Raw genomic sequence first — 18,752 nt, 5'->3', positions numbered from 1 at the left:
GAAGGACTTGGAAGGACTTGGAAGGACTTGTATTGTATTATGATTTGGTCTGAATATATATTATTCGGATCATGGAATGGCATTAATTCATTATGTGTTGATGTCGCCATACGTTGCTAGAGACCTGACACCCAGTAATAATAATCATAAAGAATCATGTCATAATGGACGAGAAGCTGGAGAGATGCCAGACACTGACCCGATTTATTGTGAAGTAATTCCCTCACAGTGATATGATGAGGAAATCCAGAGGTTGCCAACACTTCTTGCAGGTTTTGGGGCCTTAAGGAAGTCGGGTACATTGTTGTTGTCATTTGTCTGGATATTTTTATTCCCCTGCAACTATGGGAAGAGACGGGATAAGAGAAAGATAAGTAACACAGATGTTTGTCCGGGGGAGGAAAAAAGCCAGAAATCAAAGAGTTTCAATTCTTGAAACCAACTTCTTAGGAACTTGTGTGGAATGATAATCATTAAAGATAAAATTGTGATATTATAATTGCATAGCACAGTCAGATTCTAAACACAAATTATTTAGCATTAATCTTAATCAAAAGTTTAATTGTGGCAAACGTGAACCAGAATGACCTGCGTGATCTATAGATTCAACTGAAAGCAAAGATGGAAGGAATGTCCTTACTTGTTCATTTTGCCGAAAGCAGAACTGTATGGATCCCATCTGGGGTAATAGAGTATTGTGCAAGAGACTAAACAAAATAGAATCTCAGACACTTTATTGACTGAGGATTGATAATAAATACTCATCAGTAATGGCGTCAGTAAAACATCATCATTTTATTGTGGCAATATTTTTCTCACACACCACACTAAAGTTAATGACAGATATAGTTAATCACAACCGTCTCCACCATAAAAGAGTCATAAATTTGGAGATCGGGGGCCGCAGCTCCAGCAGGAGTTGCAGTGTCTGGCACACACAGCATTTCAATTCAAACAGTGGAATATGTCGAGAGAGAGAGAGAGAGAGAGAGAGAGAGAGAGAGGGGGATGTCTGGAGGAAGAAAATACAACTAAAAATAACTTGTGGACCGCTCTCACAAAGACAACATATCACTGAATATTAGGAGTGTAATATGCTCTTTTATGTGTTCTGGTCAGATCAGACCACATCAGCCCTTGATTCCCGAAGAGAAATAATCTGAAAAGTGCCAAAGCTGGGGGGGTTTATTGCCGCAGTCAGACCTTGGGGATTCAGAAACGACTCCGTTTTTTTGGCGTCAGCGCAAAAAATAAAAATAAAAATGAAAAGCAGCGGAAAGTGCTGTTCTCCTGTGTTATTTCATCTCGTGACCCCATTTCTAAAAGATTATTTATGTCCAGGAGCCCAAAGCAGGAGGCGTTGTGTTGATGCAATTCAGCGGCATTCCGTGTTTCACCGCTTGGGGGCGCTCCAGGATCCGGCTTTAAACACGCGGAAGCAAGGAGGAGTCCATTTGAACGTAAGGTGTTTATTATTATTATTATTATTATTATTATTATTATTATTATGGTTGATGTGTGGGGGAAATACGGTTCCAACTGTCGACGGAAAAACAATTTGTCCAAATCACAAGCTTATATCCATATTCTGGGGTTAAATGGGGGATGTGTTAATCATATTGAGGAATATAATTAACTGTTGTGAATAATATTATTTATTGTCACATCATCTACGGGTGTCAGATCATATTATCCCACCGTCTTATCCTCTCTATTCGGATAGAATCGTGAACTTCACCGACCCGCCTCTCGACGCCGCGTGTGGCGCCTTGCGGTCGCTTCCGTTTTCCCTTGTCAATAAAGTTTTTTTTTGGTTTGTCTCCCCCCCCCCCCCCCCCCTCCTCCTTCCCGAAGCGCCGAGGCTGGAGCGATGCGCGTCACGTGACCACCCCGAGCCTGCGCCCGTCGACGTCTGCGAAATGGAGGTGATGTGCTCTCAACCGCGGCGCTGGCGGCCGTTTCTAGCGAACGGGCGCGTCGCCGACTCGCCCGTTCGACCCGCGCGGCGCGTACAAAATTCGAGCTCCGTCGGCGAGGTTTTTTTTTTTGTTTGTTTGTTTGTTTGGGGTTGTTTTTTTTAATTATTATTCCCCCCCCCCTCCCCTCCCCTCCCCTCCCCCGTTGCGAAGTTAGCTTCCTGAGCCTAACGCCTCAAAGCGAGCCGAGCCGAGCCGAGCCGAGCTAGCCGAGGCTACAGCCTGAGCTAACCTAGCCGAGCTCTCGGTGGCGCCAGCCGGGAGCTCGGCCTGTCGGGGGGCTGCGCCCTGGCGAACGCTGATGTTTCGACAGCGTAGATTTAACTCGCGAGCGGACTCGATTCTTTTGGGCTCATATTCTCATCGAGTCGGCGCGTTTTTTTCAGTGGCGTTGACAGTAGGTTGTCAGCGGTCAGTGATGAAGCCTTGTTGGAAAGCAAGGTGGCGTCGAGCGGGGCTGTCAGTTCTGTAACGTGTCGGGGATGGAAACATCACGTAGCTGAAGAAATGGCTATTTCAACAAACAAATGGAGTTTCAAATATTAGTTTCAAACACCAGTATGAATGAGTATTAATGTTATGGATTCTAAAGTATATTGTGATTAATTGCTATTTTTCGTAGCGAATTGGTTGATACAGAGGTTTATTGTTAAGTTTTACGGTGACTGAATATCGCCGTTGTTATTATTTGTATCGCAATTTATTATATTTTAATCAAAATGTATGACTTCTTATACATGTTACTTTATTATTATTACCTTTTGTTGTGATATAAGCCGGTGTAACACAGCAACTTGGTATCTTCTCTATGTATTGATCAACTAATACGATTGATATTTGGTCATTAAATCATCTGTTTCGCATTCATCGTCTGCCTGTAATCCTCTCATTGTTCAGGACCGTGAGCCAAAGGGACCCGAGCAGCTGAGAAAGCTGTTCATCGGAGGTCTGAGCTTTGAGACGACGGAGGAAAGTTTAAGGGCCCATTTCGAGAAATGGGGGACGCTCACAGATTGCGTGGTAGGCTCTCTGCTGGATCCAAATCAACTCGGTATGCAGTAAGCTGGTGCCCGCCTCGTTCCCGCGGTCTCAGCAGAGGTGTTGTGCGTTCCGCAGGTGATGAGGGATCCCAACAAGCGGTCGCGAGGCTTTGGTTTCGTGACATACTTCTCGGCCCGGGAGGTGGACGAAGCCATGAAGGCGCGGCCGCACAAGGTGGATGGGAGAGTCGTCGAACCCAAGAGGGCCGTGTCCAGGGAGGTAAACAGACCCAGAGGAACAAGGCTTAGGGATGCACCGGTTATGGCGAGCCGTTTTAACATTGAATCCATAGGACCAACTAGCCCCTTTTTGACAGTTACTGGTACTTACATTTTGGTAACTAGTTGCTATTCAAACTGTCACTAATAACTCTTTTAGTTTAACTAGTCCAAATGTATTAGGTACTACTACTTATTTATTAGATACTAGTAAATATTCCCAATTGTTACTAGTGACTATTGCAATGTTTCTGGAAGCAATTTGGACAATTTTCACGAGAAATTAGTAGTCAAAACAGCTTGTTTTGACTATTAGTCATATGTGTTTTTCTCACATTAATCTAACTCTTCACAAGATTTGCAAGATGGCAGTGATGGGTGGGACATCAGGAAAAACTTCTTAAGAAATGTAGTCATGTTTAGTTTGAAACAAATTGTCCAACTTGTTACGTCTAGCCGTGGTGGAAAAAAACAGAGTGCAGTCTAAACAGATCACATCCAAATTCATTCCTGGAGTTGCATATATACCTGTCATGATGTGCACATGTATTGTTTGGTTTCAGGATTCGTCAAGACCAGGCGCCCATCTGACCGTAAAGAAGATCTTTATCGGTGGCATCAAGGAGGACACAGAGGAGTACCACATCCGCGAGTATTTTGAGACATACGGCAGCATCGAAACAATAGACATCATGGAGGAACGTGCCACGGGGAAAAAGAGGGGCTTCTGCTTTGTCACCTTTGATGACCACGACACAGTGGACAAAATAGTCGGTATGGTTGTGAACATTTCTCAATCTTAACTTGTGAACAGGAGGCAGTTTTCTATTATGAAAGCTTAATGTTTTTCCCTGTTCACTTTCCAGCCCAGAAATACCACACAATCAACACCCACAACTGTGAGGTGAGGAAAGCTCTTTCCAAACAGGAAATGATGGCAGTGTCCCACCAGCGGAGTAAGTATCATCATACTTAAACTGGTTACTATAAACAATACTTTGCTTATCTCTGCTTTAAAATATATATAACAGTACTTCAAAATATGTTCTTTTTTTATCGCTTTTTCGATAACGGCGAAAAACGTAACATTTTTCCCTTGAGTTTTGTTTTTCCTCAAATTGCCGTTGGAGAGATACATTATTTAGTTGTTCATCAAATACAGAACTTGATAATATACACAATTTGGACATAGCTATAAAAGTATGGAATTACAATATCCAGCCTGAAATTAGCAATAAGTACTGTGTGATAAAGTAGATAACTATGTTGCGGCAGCAGGGTTTTTATTTTATTTCTATTTGTTTTTAAAGGAGCGCAATATTTTGTTGGAATTATTTTTGTAAAGCAGTTAATTTCTCCATTGTAGACAGAGGAGGTGGAGGGTCTGGGAATTTCATGGGCAGAGGTGGCAACTTTGATGGGGGCAACTATGGAAGAAGCAGTGAGTACCATTTAGAGTTAATTGTTTGAGTTAGAGTTGAAATTGTAACATAATTGCCTTGTTTGAGAAGACAATGATAATTTAGTGAAATTGTTAGATTCCTCAATCATGTTTCAGTCCAAATTGAAGGGCAATTTTAAGCCAAAAGCTGCATTAAACTTACTGTACTTTAATTACCGTATTTTCGCGACTATAAGGCGCATATAAACATCTTTTTTTTTCCTCAAAATGTGCGGCGCGCCCTATAGTGCGGTGCGCCCTATGTGTGTTGTTACTGCAGACGTTGAGACCACCATGAGAACGTTAAAGGGGGAAGTGTGGGCGTGGATTGTGTATAAAAGAACAGGTATGTGCTTTATGCAGAACATTGTTGTCTTAACAACCCTTAAGATGGCAAAGAGACATGCCTATGAAGCACAGTTTAAACTGAAGGCTATCAGCTACGCAGAGGAACATGGAAATCGAGCAGCCGCGAGAGAATTCAAGATTAATGAATCGATGGTTCGCAAGTGGAGGAAGATGGAAAACGAACTCCGACAGGTGAAGAAGACGCAGCTGAGTTTCCGCGGACATAAGGCGAGGTGGCCCGAGTTGGAGGAAAGACTCGAGCGGTGGATCATCGAGCAAAGAACGAGTGGGGCGAGCGTTTCGACGGTCACTGTTCGACTAAAAGCAGTAACGCTAGCGGAAGAAATGAAAATTGAACATTTTCAAGGAGGTCCGTCGTGGTGCTTTCGTTTTATGAAACGGTGCCATTTTTCCATCCGGACCAGGACTACAGTAGCGCAGCAACGTCCGGCGGATTATAATGAAAAGCTGGCGAGCTTCCACTCCTACTGCAGCAAACACATCGCCGACAAACGCATCCAGCCAAGCCACATCACCAACATGGACGAGGTGCCGCTCACTTTCGACATCCCGGTGAATCACACGGTGGAGAAGAAGGGGACCAGCACGGTAGCGATGTGGTGGCGGTAGCGGTGTGAACCGGCCGTTCAAAGTAAGGCTGCGAGCGGCGTGGGAGCGATGGATGACCGACGGAGACCACAGTTTCACGAAAAGTGGAAGGCAGCGCCGGGCAAGTTACGCCACAGTTTGCGGATGGATTGTAGATGCTTGGGCTAACGTGTCTGCTGGCACTGTTGTTCGAGCTTTCGCAAAAGCCGGCATCATTTCCGAGGAGCCGCACGGCACGGAAAGTGACTCTGACAGCGAAGAAGGGGAAACTGGCATGTCTGATTTAGCGCAGCGGTTTGATTCAGAAACAGAGGATGATGACTTCGATGGGTTTGATTAATACTTTGTAATAAATACATGAATAAAGCACAAACATACTCAGTTTTGCTCCCGCTCTATTTTTAAATACGCAGTAGAGGTATTTAAACGTAGTAGAGGATATGTACCGGTATATAAAACCCGCGCCCTATAATCCGGTGCACCTTATGTGTGTGTTAAATACAGTAATGGCACACATAACTGAGACTGCGCCTTTTAGTACGGTGCGCCTTATGGTCGTGAAAATACGGTAACTAACAACATCTCATTGTTTTTCAGGTGGTTATGGAGGAGGAAGAAGTGGTTTTGGAGGTGATGACTATGATGGATACGGTGGAGATGGTGAGCAAAAATTCCATTTACACCACTGCTCATATATAATGGAATTTAACTCGTCACCAAATGTTCTTGTTATTAAAGCTGGGTATTGGTAACAATACATCTTAAGGTATCGACCGAAATAACCTAATACCTAGTTGTATCGAAACTTCTCCAGTCAAGCAATACATGCATTCAATCCTTTTTGTGCCCAGATCCAGATATAAATGGACAATTTGTATGGTTTTGCTCACAGCCAATCACGGCAAGCGTCTTTCGATTTAATGCGAAGTTTGATTGGCTCATAACCGCAGTTACAACAGTCTGTGACAACTTCTCAACTGTCAGACAGTCAGCTTTCCATGTGAACAGTGAAAGAGGTTTTCCTCGCTGTAATCATTCGTCTTGTGCTGGCTATTTGTTTAAAATCACACATTACAAATGCTTTGTTGTACAGTTATTTAATAAATATTTCCATAATTTGTAAACATTCTCATAATGTATTAGTGTAAAAATAATTTGGATTGGGAGGAGTGGTGGCATTTTTCGCAACTGAATCCTTCCATTTACATGATGAGTATAGCAGGGAAAAAAAGGTATTGAGTGAAGTGTACTCTATTGGTATCGGTATCACTTTATGGGTATTGGTACTGGTATCATCATTTTCTTAAACAATATCCAGCCCTACTTGTTAAGGAGTCATTTTTTATTATTATGCCTCAATTGTATAAATACATTTTGCCCTCTCCAGGTGGAAATTATGGCGGAGGACATGGATATGGGGGAAGCCGTGGGGGCTATGGAGGAGGTGGTCAGGGGTATGGGAATCACGGTGGTGGATATGGCGGCGGATATAATGACGGATACAATGATAGAGGTACCACTTGTTGTTTCTTCTAAATTTTCTTTCCACCAGCATCTCAGATTAAGTCAAATGAGAAGCATTAGGAGAGTATTTGACACCAGAAATAGAGCACCATGTTAAAATCAGACTCCTGTGTCTTCCAGGAAACTTTGGTGGCGGCGGTGGCGGCAGCGGAGGGAACGGAAATTATAATGACTTTGGCAACTATAGCGGACAGCAGTCCAATTATGGCCCAATGAAGGGAAATAACTTTGGTGGAAGAAACTCGAGCGGACCCTACGGAGGTGAGCGTTTTATTTATTTTTTGGTTTGTTTTTGTTTTTGTTGCCAGAGTTTCTCGCGCTGTGTCTAAAAGTGGTAATCCATACTATCACCTTGTTTAAAAATACAAATCTCATATTTTATGTTCCTTTCATATTTATTGAGCTGGCAATTTAAGAAACAGCCATTCAATGTATTTGTGCTATGTATGTGCTCCTCTATATGCTGTTTCTGTTGTTGGTGGCAGGGTCCGCCACCAAGAGAAAGGCAGCCGGGGTGACTTTGATAAAGCAGCATAGCTGGTTGTGGTCAGTGAGCCGTCAATACGGATGAATATTCACAAAAACAACAGAAGCCAAGACGCCAAGAAAACCCCCCCAAAAAACACACAGGCCATGTTATGTATGGATTTCCACTTTAAAGACTAATAATGGAATAACCTTTTTATATACATATCTTGTTACTTATAGTATGGTTACAATATGCAACTTTTCAACTGTTACACAAATTGTAGGTGGTTATGGCTCTGGAGGCGGCTACAGCTCGAGGCGATATTAAATTGTCATGTTTCGGTAAGTAAGAATTGATCTTCCAACACGACCCCAGTGGCACAGTACAGCGTGCGCACATGAAGTGTAGATTAACTGTTTGTTCTATCCTGTATCCATTCAACAGGCTTCAGTTCTTAGCAGGAGAAGCGAGGAGGTGAGCAAAGGAGTTGTCAGGAAAGCTGCAGGTTACTTTGAGAGCGTTAGAGCGACACAGAAGTCAGACTTTTAACTGCAACTAAATGGGACTCCACACAAAGACATTACACCAGTGTAGATGATACCCTTTCATTACTTATCCTCGATATTTCCCATCCAAACTATTTTCCTTTTTGTGTATCTTAAGTGTGTGTATTGTGCCTATGGTATTAGGGGGAAGAAAAAAAAAACCTATTATTATTCTTTTCTTTTTATACCTGAACTCAGTTCACTATATAATATTTTGTTATTTTTTGCTGTAGATTTGATTTCCGATGGTCTTTATTATTATTTTTTTTTCATTTGCCTTTTTAAATCATCTTGGCTTTTCACCTATGGCATAGATAATCGGCCCCTGTGAGTTAGAATCTTAAATTGATTGAAGTTATTAATATTGCTCAGTTGCAAGTGTTTCATGTATGTTGATTTTGTATTTGAAGCAGATTATGTATTTCCTTCTTTCTTTTTTTAGTGTTAGTGTCAACAAATAAAAATTAGACTGGACTAGAATTAAGGGAATGTTTCACTCAACTTGTACACAGAAAGCAGAATTCCAGATTGTTCAAACATTTTGAGAAGTAGAAAACGACAAATAAAACTGTAAAGTGCCATGAGGGTCAGTGCGTCATTGGCTCAGCAAAAGATTAACTTTGTTGTTGTTTCATTTTTCATTTATTTTTTTTTTGTATTGTGTTGTGATTATGAGGTTGAGGAAATATTTTCAGAATATTTTGTTTTAGTCATTTAGTTTTGCTGTCCTTATGTTGTTTTTTTTAACTTGGCTCCATGACAAGGGAGTATTAAATAGTTCCCTAGGCAGGGGCCTGTACAGCTTCTGTGCGAGTGTTGAGCAATATGATAAAACAACCACAAGCTCCTGCAGTTGTTCCTCAGCGTGGATAGTGTGGAAGATTTGCAGATGACTGTCAGACAGGACCGCTCCAGCCCAGCACAGTGGACCAGGCAGCAGGTTGAGAGAGAAACAGAGAAGCGCAACGCCAATGGAGGAAAGCTTGCAGTGTCGTGCCTGGTAGTGAGGATCTGTTTTTCAAGGCTAGCTAAACCTTCCGGCAGCCGATGCTAGCGACGAAAGACTAGTTCCCGGACACAATGGAGACCCTGTTGAGTCAGATACTGCAGATTTACCCGCAAGTTCTAGATTTCAGACGTAACAGAGGAAAGGGGAGTGAGTATTTCACTAAAGCTTACTTAAGAAGATGGAGCAGGTAAGAGTAACCCCTTTGCTTGATTTGCAGATTTGGAAAGAGGAATTCTCTTCTTGATGAAAATCTGTAAAGACCTGATAACAAGATGATTCTGGATGGGTAAGAATTGTTTTTCAAAATATTATGCAAGGCTGCTAATATTGCAACTCCACTCATATAAATGAAATCTGATGAAGACGTGGCAGACTCTTTAGAGGTAAACCTAGCAGGTTGGCATTCAGTTTTGCCTAACAATGGATTCAGGCCATACTCTATACTTTTGTTTCCCCTGCGATAATACGGTAGGTTACACTACTAATAATAACGTATTTTTTGAGACAACTGTGGGGTTCCCACTAGCAACTTCCCTACATGTAGATTATATGAATCCAAAAATCTATCAATAGGCCATTCAATCTGAAAGTTTCCTCTGTAGACACATAAATAAGAACATAAAACACCTGAAAGGAATCTGCTGGTATCTAATCCAAATCCCTCAAAGGGTATAATGTTTCAAATGTAATCTTCAAAATATTTTGTGCAGTAAAATTTTGTCTCCATATCCTATCCGAAATTAGTGAGTTGTGAGCATATGTCTGAAAATTACCAGCACAAAAATAAGGGGCGGTTCTTCCTGCTGAATACAGGTATTTTGAGGTATTGATTTATATTGTTCCTAGTTTATTCTTTTTATTTTTCCCACTGTTTTTTTTTTTTTATCCATTTATATCCATATTTGTGGTGAGATGATGTGTATTTGAGATGTGAATTTTAGGATGCATTGACGTTAACTGACCTTTTTTATTTTTGAGTGAGAGGTTTCACGGTAATTCTGCACTTTGTCTCTCACTCACAAGGAACGAGGCCAACTTCTTAACCGAATTAGTCACTCAGTTGAGGGTTGGTGCTCCAATTTACACCCCAAACCTGGCAGGCCCGTTCTAGGTTCAATATCAAGTCTTAACAGAAAATGAACCCACTGTAACACATTGTGAAATAAACAAATGTAAAAGACAAATGCCTCAATTGATTCCTTTCTAAGTGTTCTGAAATGACACCCATGTGACTGAATTCCAAAGTGTTTTTTTCTGTCTAGGGAAATCTATACAGCCCTTTCATTGTCAAAATATGAACATTTTGGGGGATGTTTTTTGTGTGCGCATTCTAAAAACTATTTTTTTTACTTTGCTTTCAAAAAGGCCTTGAGTTTTTTTCACCCTGCCCTTCAGCTTTGTTTGCGTGGCAGCTCAGATGTTTTTGGGAGGGAAAATGGGCTTGGTGATTTGTGTGTGAAAGTGCATGAGCGCAGATAGTGATTGTACAGCAATTTGCCTTTGAACGCGTTAATCCAAAAGATAATTGTGAAGTTGTCACGCATGGTTGACATTCCAAGGACTATGACGTGTAACATCCATTGATTCCAGAGTACACTGCCCTTCAACAATGTTTGGTTACGGCACAGACCTACTTGACAAGCGGGTTTTATAGATAAGACATTGTGATTGAGAAAGGCTCTGAAGCCTGTAACATTGCCACTATTCATTGTGCAAAGTGCTATTTCTGTTTGTGTAAGCTCCTTTGAGCTATTCAGGTTTCCTATACTTTGGAAGTCTCCCGGCCAAGCCTACAAAAGTGAGCACGCGGTAAGTTATGTGATCATTCCTCAAACCATATGTCCGTCTGGCACGAGTACGCAATTTAAACTTTGGTCGTAGCGGCAGTACTGCCACGCAAGGATCCTTTTCAAAGGAAATACCAAATAGCTGCAGTGTGGGGAATAGTTTATTGAAATAATGATTTTAAAAAATAAAGGATATGGGGCAGCAAATCAATTAGAAAGATTGTAAAACGAAACAACAGTGATTGAGACAAATCATTAGCATACTAATATGTATAGGCCTATATATACAATATATTTTTCAATGGCAAATAAAGTTTATATTTACAACCAATATTGGAAAAAGAACCACTGGGTATTAGAAAGCAGTATAAAAGAAGTAAAATATCAAAAATATTACAAGATTCAGGAGGAGAAAGCAACAACTATATAATAGTTCTGCTGATCTACATACGCTTAAAGCTGAGTAACTACAAAGTTATTGCATAGTATTACCATGACGATAATTCAGTACCATATTATAAGGTAGATACGGGCTTGTGTTCCTTGTTCTTGACAAGTGTCTTTTTGACGCGCGGGACCAGAAAGACGCTGCCGTCCGTGGTCTGCTGCAGGGAGTAGTCTGACGGGGAGTAGGGCTTCCCCTCCTCGTCCCTCAGGATGCCGAACACCTCCAGGTACAGGCGGCTCAGCTGCTGCTTCACCTTCCGGAGGCTGCCGTCGTTCCTGCGCTTCTCCTTCAGCAGCCGCTCCTTCTCGTCCTTCAGCGAGTCCAGGTCGTACTCCAGGCCCACGATGTTCTCCATCTTGCGCTTGCGGCAGTTCTGGGCGGCGACCTTGTTCTTGCCGCGCCGGCGGATGTCTCGGACCAGGGCCAGCTGGGGCTCGTTGAGTTGGTGTTTGGAGATCATCTCGGTGAAGTCGTCCACGGGCAGGTTGATGATCATGTCCACGGTGAAGGGGATCTGGAGGGCCTTGGCCCTCTGCTGGTCTCTGGAGAGACGCACCTCGGAGCGCTTCTTCTTGTCCTTGGTGAACGGGGCATCGCTCTGGCCCGTTTCCTCGGCGGGCTTTGTCTGGTGGTGTTTGGGTAGTTTCTCCTGCTGCTGGTGCGGCTGGCCTTTATGCGCCATCACCAGCGTGCTTTGCTCGACGTCGTCCGGCTGGAAGTTCAAGGAGAACATTTCGGAGTAATCGGACTCGGCGCTGCCGGGGTTGATGTCCATCTCATCCGTGTCTGAGTCGCTAAAGCCAAAGGACCCGTCGCCGTACACCGATTTCTCAGGGGAACTGACATTTTGGCTTGTATTCAGAGAGAGTCCTGAATCTGAGTCTGGTAGTTCAGCCATAGGCTCCTGTTTGCACCTTACAAACACCTCTCCGGGGGAGTGGCTGTGTATATCCGCCGGCTGGAAAGGAGGCTTTTTGGGTAATTCGGGAAAGGTACTGCTTTCATTCTGCTCCATGCCATTTTGGTCGCCGCCGCTCTCTTTTGTATTCAGAATGGGGCTCGGGTAAAAGGGACTGCAGAAGCTTTCCGCACCGAAGCTGGTATTTACCATCATCGAGCTGAGGTGGTCGGGCGCCGCCATACTCGGAAAGACTTCCTCGAACGTATTCATGAAGCCAGGGGGGCAAGTATCGACCGCGTTTGGCCCCACATCTGGCAATGGATAAAATGTATAATTTGGATCCTGTACTTCAGGGCTGTTTGTAGGAACATATGGAGCTGTCTCCAGGGTATCCTCCATTTGCATATTCAGGCACTGCTAGAGGAAAAAAAAGGAAATAGAAAATAATGAAAAAAAGAAAATCAGCAATAAAACATGTCTACTGCAGCACTGACATCAGGAATGAAATTGTAATGTTTTATAGTTAACAGAAGCACATTAGCGTAGTGTTGTGAAGACAGTTGTTCATGGTGAAGATGCCACAGTGATAATAATTTGGAAAAGTCTAAAAGTTCAAAAGTCGAGCCTAACCACCGACCTTACCAACTGGCATCATACGAAACAATGGGAGGAGGACTGCGTGAGACGGGTTTGCTAGGTGCATTGGAATTCCGGGAAATTACAAACTGGGAATCGCATGTGGAAACTTCCAAAAAAAAAAATTTCAAGAAATGCAGCCCGAGCCGTTCTTTGTCTGCGGCACTGGGCTGCGATACAGAGATAACTTCCTCTCGAAGCGGTTTGCAAACATGTGGCCCGTCTCTATTGTCAACAGGAACTCGAGCAAAGACATTGAATCTAATATGTCCTCGTAGCCGTGGGACCCTAGATGGAAAAACACACTGCACTTGACAGCAGCGGTCTGAGGAGACGTTTTTGGATTCGTGGCATTTCAGAGCCAAACAAACCCGTGTCCTACCGCTCTGAGAAGCGGGGATAAAAAAAAAAAATAATAATTTAAAACGGGGGAAGGATGCATCGTTCTGTCGATATGGAAAAAGAAAAAGGAGGACGAGAGCCAGGAACATTGAGTCCGTGGCGGCGTCTCTCCACTTTTCCTCCAAGTGCCCTCGGAAAAAGTCAGACGCTGTGGCCGAACAATTGCAAGCAGGCGAGCTTTAGAGTCAAGAGGACATTGGTGTTTTGAATTTGATGTTGAGAGAAATTTCCATACCAACTTCTGAAACTAGGGCTCACGACTCGACTCGGTGAAAACAAATACTGGACTGTTCCTGTTCTGTCGGAATGTTTTTGTATGCGTGTGTGCATGAAGCTCAAAATATGCAAAAACAGTTTACTCCTGCTGCGTTCACTGAGTCTTCAGATACCGCCACGAATTACTGTGCACGCTACGGCAATGCATAGGGATTATAATTTAATAAATGGACGAATGTAATACTCTGAATGCAGACTTTAATATTGCTTCTATGTTATTAATGTTCTAAATAAAAATGTTGTGTCCTCGGTAAAATAAGATTTAAATCGCATGTTGGGTAAGCAACATGCCATAATTTTTATTAAGTGTTTTGCTGTGATCTCAGAAGGCTTTGAAATGTCTTTATGGCAAATCCAAACCAAATACTGCCAAGTCGCAAATTATTGGAGCGCATATCATCCTTGAAATAATACGCATGTAGTAAAAATGTATACTTTAAACCAGGCAGGAAAAGGGGATTTCTAAACGCCCATGCCAATTTTCTAAACAAAACTGACTGGTCGGTGGGAAAACACATTTATCTGCGTCAGACCAGGTGAGTTTGCCGTAGTTATCGTCCCTGATCATAGGAGAGCTGCCCAGGCCAGGGAGTTCAACCTGGATTTACCCTGCAAACACCGATATCTCCCTTCGCCGTGCACTCCCAGGTAGCTAACAAGCGTATAACTCCCCGCCGCAATATGGGAGCGCACCCCTGCCGCCGTGACCGGTCCGAACAATGAAACTCAATCTGGGAGGAATGAGACGGCCGCACCTGCCCTCCGCCGAGGAGACGTTGACGTCGACCCCCCCCCCCTGCCCTCCCTCCCTCCCTCCCCAAAACAAAAGTGCTGTTTGTCCTCTGAAAATCCCTGTACGCATACCTGCAGCTCGGGGAGGGAGTAAAGCTCCATCCAGGCCTGCTCCAAGTCGGGGGAGATCCGCTCTGGGAGGATGAGGGTCGGGGAGAGGGGGTCCAGGGCCGGCTGCTCGGGGGACATCATGGCGCGGCTGCTGCTGCTGCTGCTGCTGCTGCTGCTGCTGCTGCTGCTGCTGCAGCTGCTGATGCTGCTGCTGCTGCTGCTGCTGCTGCTGCTGGGGACTGGAACGACAGCGGTGTCCAGGCATGCAGGGCTATCCTACAGCGCACACAGAAACACACATCGTGGTTAGACTGCTGAAAACCTTGAATAAGGTGCACGATGTGACAGGTATAATTAGTGTTGAGATCCTCGCGGTGGACGTGTTCCCTTCTTACCTCAGTGGACTCTACGAGTGGGAATGTCTCGGCCAGAAGCTGCATGCATTCATCAAATGACATGGATTCACCATCTCCGGTGAAGTTAACACTCTGTAAAAAAAAAACCAAAGAATACACATGTACAGTAAATTGACTCAAACAAAAATAATATCCTGTATATTATCATTTAAAGAATTTGAGGTGGAAAACCTGAACGCTGCATATTACGTCTGATGTGCACAGCTTAGGGTGAGGTCTGTGCGGCACGGTTCTCAGAGAGTAAAACGAACCAATACAAACTAAAGCCGAGGACCCACCTGGGTTTTTCGCTAATTGCGCCGGATGGGGGCGGTTGCCTAGCGACAACAAACCTCAGCCCAATCAACGCCACGGGGAGCGGAGTCCCGCCCCTTGACATGAATAACAATTCCCGAGTCGCCCGTACCTGTGTGACCTCCAGGGGCGTGGCGGGCGGCGCCGGCGCCAGCGGCGGCAGGACGGCAGTCGGGGGGCGGGGGATGTACTCGCCGGTCTCCTCGTCGAGCTGCAGCTGTGCCAAGACGGCTTTCTCCTCCTCCCTGAGCAGGTGCAGCCTCTTCTCCTCCTCCTGCTCCCGCCGCCGCCGCAGCTCATGTTCCTTCTGCCGGTGGCTGTAGTCGAACACCTCCCGCCGGGCGCCAAGATCGATGTCCTGCCTCCAGAGGATGTCGATCAGATCCTTTTCCTGGGGAGAGACGCAAATGAGTTTTGGGAGCGGAACAGACGAAAACGTCCTCCGCTGCCGGTGAGAGAGCGGCAGTGATCCCCCCCCGTCCCCCTCCCCCCGAACAGTGAAGATGGTTCCTGCTGTGATGCGTGGCTATCGCACCTGCCACGCCCTGTGCCCGCTCACTGGTGACAATGTGGAAGAAGTGGAAGAAGCGGTATGAATAATAGATCGGCCTCTCCATTCCCTCTGTGTGACCACAACACGACGGCGACACGCTGAGGAAAGGTTGTCAGCCCCTTTGTAACTTCGTAATCGGGGGATCGATGATGCTCCGGGCGCATGCAGGGGCGCGTGGGACACTGATTAATGAATTCATTTGTCATGTGTGTCGGTCAGTTCTTGGGGAAATACTTTTTGAAGTGGTCTCAAACGAGGGGCTTTATGTCAAAATAATGCTTAAAAATACAATACATATCTCTACACATCCCTAACCCCGACCCTAACCCATTATTATAATCATGACGTATCATTTATAAGGTAAATACACATTTCTTGTAAAAGATATTAAGATTTGATTATTTTTATATTGAAAAGCAAAGAATAAAAACATGCTCCCATGGTGTTGAGTTAAGATAATATGAGAGCAGTTCTAATGACTTCCTCACTTCCTGTTTATCATTATATGTTTTTGAAAGTTTCTTGCAACAATTATAACAATTTCAGGCAAATGGCCTTCCTTATACCAGAAGCTGGCCCATTATAAACTGTATATTAAGGCTTTATATATATATTTATTTTTAGTAGAAAGCTTTGTTCAAATGAAACCAGAGACCTTCTCGTTTTTTTTTTAAACGTCTTAAAAATACGTTTATTCCCTTTGAAGATGTTATTATGACACATCATTTATAATCTTAAACCTTAAAAGGAATAGCGGTCAAATAACAATCCACAGGCAGCAGGATCAGCTTTAACCTTCATCGAATGTTTTTGCAAATAAAAGGTTGCCACGCTGCCACGGTGCCACGGTCGACGACAATAACAAGTTTGGAGAAGTGGAGACGCCGCGCGTTAAACACTTTGTTTCCTGATATTCAACACAGTTTCCTGTAGAAACTCAAGACGTTGAATGTTGTTTTTTCCTTAAAAAAAAAACAAAAACAAAACAATATCCAGAGATAAACTCTTCCCCGAGGCCTCTAAACGTCCATTATAGAGAACTTATTTAGAGAGGAAAGTGTTTCACAAGGGCTTTGGCTGATTGCATAAAAAACAATATATTAGGTCACAAGTGAAACCTCCGAGCATGTGACTGCCGCTCGGATATGGGTGAAAAAACTATAGGCTCAGCCGGCAGGCCTCATGGACACAACACACAAAGAAGAGAGGAAGGAACCAAATAAAAAGCAGAAAACGGGCGAGCGAAGGGCTAGGCAGGAAACAGTTTATTACGATTACGGACAAGTACCAGAAAAAGAGCTCCCACGCTCAGAAGGAAACGATCGAGCTTTATAATTGATCTTCGGCCCTACTAAGATGTACTTGGTTGTGGATCGTGTTATAATGATGTATAATAGACAAGAGCCTCGGCAGCACGTGATGGTGGAGTTGCAAAATAAGAACCTGCTAACCCTCCTCCCCCCCGGTGTTGCGTCAGATGCCGTGTCGGGCCACGACCACTAAAGCATTTACCGTCACAGAGGCTTTCTACTTTACACCCCCCCCCCCCCACCCCCCGGGCCGGCCGAGAGAGAGCGAGCGCCCGAGCGAGACTCTCTGGCTGCCGAAGGAATGGGGAAGTGCCTTACGAGGTCTTGAGCCGTCGATGAACACATCTCCTGAGGTGGGACGTGTTTTTCTGCACTCAATAACCACATTGTGCGGCGTCGGTCGCACCTAACAAACCCAGAGGAGTCACCCCAAGGATGTTAACAAAAACAAAAAACCATGCCCCACCAAAGGTTTGTCAGTTCAAAACATTAAAGAAAAAACTGATGCTCATACACACACATACACACACACACACACACACACACACACACACACACACACACACACACACACACACACACACACACACACACACACCTTTGTATCAAGATATTTTTAATCCAGACGTAGTTTTGCATTTTAAATGATAGTCCAACTGATGAAAACAAAATATTGCCCTTGACATTGGATGCTCTCTGCTGTTGCAGGTGTCACATGTCCAATGCTGGCCTGGGAATAAGGAAACAGGCTAATAAAAACATTCAAACTTCCTGGCAGGTCTATTGCCACAAACAATAGGGCTGCATCCACATGGTCCATCAAAACTAGTTCTCCGGCTTCAAATATAAAGACCTTTTTAAATAAACAATGCACATGAAACACTGCAAATGCAGCCCTACTATTAGGCTCCTATAGTGTGATCGCTGTACAACATGGTGTATATGCTACATGGGTTACCTGATGCTTTAGGTCTGTGGTTCTCAACGTGGGGTCTGGGACCCCCAGGGGTCCTTCGAGAAGGTTCCAGGGGGTCCCCGGCTGAATGGTTATTGTAAAATGTCGCTATTATTTCATTTGAGAGACGTGAGCACCATTAGAGAATGTACAATGAAGACTGTTTCATGGTTTGACTGTTGTCTCCACAACTACAGCACAGACAGGGTATGGACTAAATCATACCTAGCAATAAAAATCTTCTCAGATCGGGCTCCCAGAGACAAAGTCAACTTGGGGTCTGTCTGTGGCCCGACTCCTACGAAATCAGGGGGTCCTTGATATGAAAAAAGAAAAGACAGAGAATCACGTTCTCTGGGTAACACAAAGGGGCCTCAAAATGGGTTAACTTGAGAGCAGGCCTGGTTTTTTATTCCCCCTTTCACCGGAATCCGGTGGCCATTCACCCTTGACCATGGATGATGAAACCCAGCTGTAAGTGCTCCAGAACAACCACAAGGGCCAACATGAATCTGAGTGAACAACAGGCCCCATTATAACACACATTGTTTCAGCATTCTCCAACTTAGCAACCTTTTAAAATCATTTCTTTTTTACAAATAGGCTATAGCCTACACGAAAAGAGATGTCTTAGTGTATTATTTTTTTTTGTATTAAAAACACACAACATCCAACCACCAAGACGTGCGTGTGTGTGTGTGTGCGTGTGTGTGTGTTTATCTTGAGAGGCCATAAGAGATTGTGAGAGAAA

General features: G+C 44.0%; 2 protein-coding genes across 3 annotated transcripts in view; one reads left to right on the top strand and one right to left on the bottom strand.

Annotated features, from left to right (window-relative positions):
- Positions 1-1,867: 1,867 nt before the first annotated feature.
- hnrnpa3 (heterogeneous nuclear ribonucleoprotein A3) lies at positions 1,868-10,351 on the top strand. Of its 2 annotated transcripts, XR_013844637.1 has the most exons (12): positions 1,868-1,925; positions 2,874-2,996; positions 3,093-3,236; positions 3,799-4,009; positions 4,102-4,191; positions 4,602-4,676; positions 6,231-6,293; positions 7,021-7,146; positions 7,278-7,418; positions 7,910-7,967; positions 8,071-9,466; positions 10,204-10,341. XR_013844637.1 is itself a non-coding variant. In XM_080019072.1 (11 exons), exons 1-10 carry the CDS (start codon positions 1,920-1,922, stop codon positions 7,951-7,953), a joined length of 1,023 nt encoding a protein of 340 aa, XP_079875198.1. In that variant the 5' UTR covers positions 1,868-1,919; the 3' UTR covers positions 7,954-7,967; positions 8,071-10,351. The 2 variants fall into 2 exon arrangements, 1 of the variants encoding a protein (XP_079875198.1); XM_080019072.1 differs by having other exon boundaries at positions 8,071-10,351.
- A 772-nt stretch (positions 10,352-11,123) lies between these two features.
- LOC307244061 (dual 3',5'-cyclic-AMP and -GMP phosphodiesterase 11A-like) overlaps positions 11,124-18,752 on the bottom strand; it is a gene marked incomplete at its 5' end in the record, with an annotated part of 79,797 nt that continues 72,168 nt past the window's right edge. The window contains 2 exons of the mRNA XM_080019071.1: positions 11,124-12,733; positions 14,495-14,693. Of these exons, the coding sequence (XP_079875197.1) occupies positions 11,483-12,733; positions 14,495-14,693 (1,450 nt within the window). The 3' untranslated portion in view covers positions 11,124-11,482. The remainder of the gene's footprint in view (positions 12,734-14,494; positions 14,694-18,752) is intronic.

Source organism: Zeus faber, assembly GCF_960531495.2.
Source record: "Zeus faber genome assembly, chromosome: 18".
Classification (NCBI taxonomy): domain Eukaryota; kingdom Metazoa; phylum Chordata; class Actinopteri; order Zeiformes; family Zeidae; genus Zeus; species Zeus faber.
Note: the sequence above shows the minus strand (reverse complement) of the source record. Positions and strands in the feature narration are given on the sequence as shown.